This window comes from Mesitornis unicolor, unplaced genomic scaffold (assembly GCF_000695765.1).
Source record: "Mesitornis unicolor isolate BGI_N332 unplaced genomic scaffold, ASM69576v1 scaffold5474, whole genome shotgun sequence".
In the NCBI taxonomy this organism is placed as follows: domain Eukaryota; kingdom Metazoa; phylum Chordata; class Aves; order Mesitornithiformes; family Mesitornithidae; genus Mesitornis; species Mesitornis unicolor.
Window position 1 is genome coordinate 1 of NW_010180685.1, and position 6,402 is coordinate 6,402.

At 52.8% G+C, this 6,402-nt stretch overlaps 1 protein-coding gene across 1 annotated transcript in view; it reads left to right on the forward strand.

Annotated features, from left to right (window-relative positions):
• The first annotated feature begins 382 nt into the window (after positions 1–382).
• The window catches only part of MCM5 (minichromosome maintenance complex component 5), an 8,783-nt gene continuing 2,763 nt past the window's right edge, over positions 383–6,402 (forward strand). The window contains exons 1-10 of the mRNA XM_010183149.1: positions 383–549; positions 1,415–1,541; positions 1,653–1,781; positions 2,237–2,409; positions 3,217–3,372; positions 3,477–3,643; positions 4,248–4,419; positions 4,587–4,698; positions 5,460–5,603; positions 5,895–5,960. Of these exons, the coding sequence (XP_010181451.1) occupies positions 383–549; positions 1,415–1,541; positions 1,653–1,781; positions 2,237–2,409; positions 3,217–3,372; positions 3,477–3,643; positions 4,248–4,419; positions 4,587–4,698; positions 5,460–5,603; positions 5,895–5,960 (1,413 nt within the window). The remainder of the gene's footprint in view (positions 550–1,414; positions 1,542–1,652; positions 1,782–2,236; positions 2,410–3,216; positions 3,373–3,476; positions 3,644–4,247; positions 4,420–4,586; positions 4,699–5,459; positions 5,604–5,894; positions 5,961–6,402) is intronic.

The following is a 6,402-nucleotide window of genomic DNA, read 5'->3' on the forward strand; positions in this document are numbered from 1 at the left end:
GGAGGAGGACGTAGGATATGGGGTGGGGGGTTCATGGGATTGGGGGTAGGGCAGTCGGTGGGGAGGGAGTGTAGTATGGAAGAGAGGGCGGATTTGGGGGGCACTTGGTGCGATGGAGGAGGAGGTAGTGGCCGGGGATGATCGTGTGCACCCGTCTCCACAGGAGAGCAGCAGCGGTCGCTATGTCCGGCTTCGACGACCCCGGCATTTACTACAGCGACAGTTTTGGGGGCATGGGATTGGGGGTAGGGCAGTCGGTGGGGAGGGAGTGTAGTATGGAAGAGAGGGCGGATTTGGGGGGCACTTGGTGCGATGGAGGAGGAGGTAGTGGCCGGGGATGATCGTGTGCACCCGTCTCCACAGGAGAGCAGCAGCGGTCGCTATGTCCGGCTTCGACGACCCCGGCATTTACTACAGCGACAGTTTTGGGGGTGAGGCGTCGGTGGACGAGGGGCAGGTCCGGAAATCGCAGCTGCAGAAGCGGTTCAAGGAGTTCCTGCGGCAGTACCGGGTGGGCACGGACCGGACAGGCTTCACCTTCAAATACAGGTGTGACTGTCACCTCTCTTCTCCTTTTGGGCCCTTACCCGCTCCTCTTTGTACATCCGATCTGCTGGTAGCCTCCCTCCTGCTGTGTGCATCCCAGATGTACATAGCACACGCCAGCTTTTCTCTTCCCATAGACTGTAAAGAGCTCTTTGTCAGCATAAGAAACGTCGTTGTTCCCATTTAACCTGAGGAAAACTGAGGTCTGGCATGCTCCCAAATTTTTAGGCAGCCAGTCACTGCCGGTAGCAGCAGAGGGATCCACGCTACCAAACTTGCACCTAGTTCTGAAATCTAAGGTCTGTCCTCAAGTTCTAGTGCTTTCTGGTCTGGAGTTTTGTCTGCATCCATCAAAATTGGTGCAGCACTGTCCACCTGTGCCTTTGGAGGCTGTGAAGGTCCCTTGGCCATCCTTTTGCCTGTGGAGCTTGGAGGGACAACTGTGAAAGGACATACAGATGTGTTACACAAGGGCTGGGACAGTCTCTCATCTGAATTTCATGCACATGGGCTTTTTTAAGGAGAACATTGCCTGCTATGCTATTACTTCCTTTTTTAAAATCATATATTAGGTATAATAGGTATTATCCTTAGGATCTTTCTAATTGCTTCTCTGGTTGTGCAATAATTAGTGCTATACTTTACATCATTACTGTAAGCTCTGGTCTTATGGCACATTTCAAAGTGGTTTTGGGTGAAAGATTTGCCCAGGTCCTCCTAGACCTCTCTTGGTGATGTCCTGATTTTCCCTGTTTGCTTTCCAAACCAAGCACTCACTGCCTTCTCTGCTCTCTGCTTGTTGTGAGGTTGCTGTGGGCGACTGCCGCTTTCTGCCCTACAAACCTTGACCGCTTTTACTGCCTTCCAGGGATGAGCTTAAACGGCACTATAACCTGGGTCAGTACTGGGTGGAGGTGGAGATGGAAGACTTGGCCAGCTTTGATGAAGATCTCGCTGACTACCTGTACAAGCAGCCAGCGGAGCACCTGCAGCTGGTAAGGATGGAGAAGGCTGGCAACTTGGCGCGTTGACGTCGTCACATCGCAAGAGCAGCTGTGATGATGCGCTGTGATACACCACTAATGGCCTACTTGATCTCTTTGTAGCTGGAAGAAGCAGCAAAGGAAGTGGCAGATGAGGTCACCCGTCCTCGCCCTTCGGGGGATGAAGCTCTCCAAGACATCCAGGTGATGCTGAGATCGGATGCCAACGCAGCAAACATCCGCAGCCTGAAGGTGAGGTGAATCCGCTGCCGTGCTGAGCATTGAACAGTGGGGCTTGCTCATACGTGGGTGTGATTGCAGGGAAGCTTTTGGTACTTGATCACGTAGCTCAGTGCATGAGTTGTACGCTCATTTACAAGGAGGGATACTCTGCAGCTTAAATCTAACTGGAAAGGACTGTACTGATTCCTGCAGCAGGGACATTACTGCTACTAGTGATGTTCAGCATGAAGTGTTTTGTCCTTTTCTCTCTTGCTTTGAAATCAGCAGGGCTTAAGTCATGCAACCTTCCTCTACTGCTGTAGAGCAGAAAAATGACATTGTGCAGGCTTTTTTGTGCTGTTACCTCAGTCCCATGAATGTGGGAAGAGTTGCTAAGAAAAAACTGTGTTTCTTTAGCGTCTTTAGTTTCCCATCCATCTTCCAGTGATGACTTTCTCACCTTCCCTTTGCCTTTTCCCTTTCAGTCTGACCAGATGTCCCACCTTGTGAAGATCCCTGGGATCGTCATTGCAGCAACCCCTGTGAGAGTCAAGGCCACCAGGATCACCATCCAGTGCCGCAGCTGCCGCAACACCATAAGTAACATCGCGGTGCGCCCAGGCCTGGAGGGTTACGCTCTCCCCAGGAAATGCAACACGTAAGGACTGACATGGGGATGCGTGTTGGGGAAAAAAGGCCGTGTCCCCCCTCAAACTGCTCCCCCTCCGCCCCCTGCATACTGCATAGAGTCAGCTCCCTGTTGCACAAGATTAAGCATCTGCACTGCCTTATCTCTAACATAGCTTGAGAGGCCTTTAGGATAGGGGTCGTTCTTGCGTGTGGGCAGTACAGTGCCTGGCTCCCGATCCTTGACTGCGTGAGTGCACCTGCACTCTGTGTTACCCTCCCCGAAAGCCCTGTCCCTGCCTACACAGAGTCAGGCATCAGGAGTGATGTACTGAGACGGCAGCAGGACGTGGAGGTGTTCCTTGTCTCGGAGAGCTTGTAGTCTAGCAAGGCAGATAGGTCTCGAGAGACTGGGAGGTTGCTGGCAGCCTTGTCACATTGCTAATTGCTTTCTCACTAGAAACCACTTAACATTTGCTTCGTGTGCCAGGTTATAAAGAAAAATGCCCTGCCATGTCGCTGAGTCTATACTGTTACCTTCTGTTAATTAATGAATTACCTCCTACCTGGCTTTTAGCTGGCAGGGGAGAGCGGGGAGGCAGGGCAAGGATTCGGGCACGTATCACCCTGTCTTTGGCTTGTTCTCCTGCCTGCTTTTGGCAGCTGTTGAAGACAAGACAGAAGGCTTGTTTAGCCTTAGGTTTGGTGCTGTATGACTGCCCTTCTCACCTGCTGGGCACCACTCTGGGCTCTGTCACCACTGTCCCCTCTACAGGAAGGGCTTCCAGGGGTGGCTCCTGAGTGCCAGCTGCCTTCCCTGACTGATGTCTCTGCACAGAGAACAAGCCGGCCGCCCAAAGTGCCCGCTGGACCCCTATTTCATCATGCCAGACAAGTGCAAGTGCGTGGACTTCCAGGTCCTGAAGCTGCAGGAGTCCCCAGACGCTGTGCCACACGGGGAGATGCCCCGGCACATGCAGCTGTACTGCGACAGGTACCAGCGTGGTCTCCCCACCCTTACCCCATGGGGCTAGTGGGTGTTGCTGGTGCCCTCATTTCTCTTGCTACCATGTTCTGCTGTCCCTTTCCTCCTTTTAGGTACCTCTGTGACAAAGTTGTCCCAGGGAACAGAGTCACTATCATGGGCATCTACTCCATCAAGAAGTCTGCCCAGAGCAAGAACAAAAGCCGTGACAATGTGGGTGTGGGCATCCGAAGCTCTTACATCCGAGTGGTGGGCATCCAGGTGGACATGGAGGGCTCAGGTGAGGGCTGCTTTTGGTGACTGTCAGGTCTGTGTCGGTAGCCTGGTGTTGGGACAGCCCCCTTCATGAACATTGTGGTCCCTCAGCAATGACTGTATGAAATCACAGCCTGGGTCCTTCTGTGCTGTTCATATAACAGAAGGTTCAAGCCATTCCAGGGGTCAAACTTGCCCTGGATGCTCTATAGTCATGTCTAGTATGGCTTTTTCTGTGGTATTAAATGAGGAGACTTCAGCTTCAGTCTTTTAGGGTAAGTAAGTACTTTTATCTTATTGATCTTAGTGGGAATCTGCTAAGCCATCCCTGAGGATCTGGACTGAAGTCGATGGTTGAAGTTGAGCTTTGTATTTAAAACATGGTCTTGACAGTAATTCTCCCTCTGGTTCCTCCAGGGCTGCTTTGCCCCAGATCCTTGCTTTTTACTAGCAGCCTCTAAGGACACAGCCTGCCTTGCTGAGATAGCAAACGTCTGCCCTCTCCACACAGTGGCATCCTGAAGAAGGGATTCTGGTGGTAGCAGATGTGAGAGGAGGGAATAGTGTCATTTACTTTAATAAAACATCCATTTGTTTGTTGTTGCATTGGTCTCCTCATCCCTGTACAGGACACAGCTTTGCTGGCTCAGTGACCCCTCAAGAAGAGGAGGAACTTCGTCGCCTTGCTGCCATGCCCAACATCTATGACACCATTGCCAAAAGCGTCGCACCCTCCATTTATGGCAGCACTGATATCAAGAAGGCCATTGCCTGCCTCTTATTCGGGGGCTCTCGCAAGAGGTGGGGAAAAGTCAGCCTGGTGGAGAGAGAGCGGTGGCAGGGGTGTCAATCATGGCACAAAGCTCTGAGAGTCTTCTGGTGGTGCTACCAGCCCCCTGCCACTTGTCAGCAATGCTTGGTTATCAACATGAAGGCTCACCATCTCTCCTCTCACGCTGTCTCTCCAGGCTCCCGGATGGGCTGACCCGCAGAGGAGACATCAACTTACTGATGCTGGGTGACCCCGGCACGGCCAAATCCCAGCTGCTGAAGTTCGTTGAGAAGTGTTCGCCCATTGGGGTAGGTGGTTTGAGGTGCCTGCTTGTAGTGCGGCTCGTTCCTCCCTGTACAGCACCGAAAACCAGACCATGGTCACAGCAGATACCTGCCACTGCATCCACAGCCATGCTGTCTGACAGAGGTGCAGAGTGCTACTTCTGGTGCTGATCTGGAAGAGAAGGGGTGCAGGACAGGGGATGAGGGAGGGGAGGGGAAGCAGGTAGTGCCTTTCATTATGATATGAGCTGGGCTATTTGCAGACATCCAAAGATGTGACTGGTGCTGTTGTTTATTGCTGAGACTTGATCAGTGGAGAGGCTGGCTGGTCAGGACAAATGAAGCTGACTGCATCTCAGGCACGGTCCTCCAGGCTGAGCCCAGGCATGAAATTATATTTTCAGCTGTGTTTTCTTGTAGTCTCTATTAAACTCAGACTCTGACTGGGTGTTGTTCCCTGGGGTGGGGAAGCAAAACTAATGCAGCATCCCACCAAAGATTCACTCCCTGTTCTGTGCTCAGTACCTGTATTTGTGTGTCCACAAGCCCTCCGCTGTGTCACAGCTGCTTACCCAAAGGCCTGGGACTTGGCAGTAGTCTTGCTCTGTACCCAGCAGGTCTGATTTTGGTGGTAGCTGAGGAGTTTTCACGGAGGGCTTTGTATTTCCACCAGCAGCTTTGGATTTTGTGGTGCTGGGGGTGCTTGTCCTCTGTCTGGAATGGTGGGCTCCTGCGTTCTGCGGTGGCTGATGTGCTGTCCCCTTCCTTGTCCCACACGTGGCCAGGTATACACCTCGGGGAAAGGCAGCAGTGCTGCCGGCTTGACGGCCTCGGTGATCCGCGACCCTTCCTCCAGAGGCTTCTTCATGGAGGGAGGAGCCATGGTGCTGGCGGACGGGGGAGTGGTGTGCATCGATGAGTTCGACAAGGTACCCATGGGGCTGCTTGTGCGGGAGTGGGGAGGTGAGCGCTTGGGCTGCTGGCTGCTCCCAGGAGAGCCTAGAGCTGAAGAAGGGGTGACTCTCCTGAGACTGCTTTGCTTTCTTCTGCGGATAGGGCTGGAGGGAAATCCTGGCTGTGTACTGCACCCTTGGGCAGAGGTCTTCACGGAGCTTTACCTTGGGGTCAGCATTGGTGGGTGTGTAGCTGAAGTCCAGTGGAGGTGACTGATGGTGACTTTTGTTTTTCCCTGCCTCATTTCTCCCCCCTCGGATGTGAAGATGCGGGAGGATGACCGTGTGGCCATCCACGAGGCCATGGAGCAGCAGACCATCTCCATTGCTAAGGTGAGCTGTGGGCATGCATTGCCCCAGAGCAGGAGCCTCACTTGCCACTGGGTTTCTGAGAGCCCATGCCACTTTTGCCAGAACTGCCCATTTTAAAGTGGCTTGTCTAGGCAGTGATTTTGATGGTTACTGGTTTCTCTGAACTGAGACCTGTTGGCCCTACCTGTAGGCTTTGGGTTGTCTTCTTTCAAACAGCCTGAACTTCAGCAGGGCTGAAACGAGCTCCCTCTGCTCTGCCTGTCCTCTGCTCCTCTGGATTTAGTAGTTCTGCTGATGTCCCTGTGTCACAGCCTGATGTGACTTCTTTTTCTTTCTTCTCACTGTGCTCCACCAATTTCCCCTGCTCAATCTTTTTTGTGGCACTTCTGCTCTGGCTCACTCCTTAACTGTTCGGTCTCTGGTAGCAGAATCCCCACCACGACTTTTCCATGCTGGTTGCTCT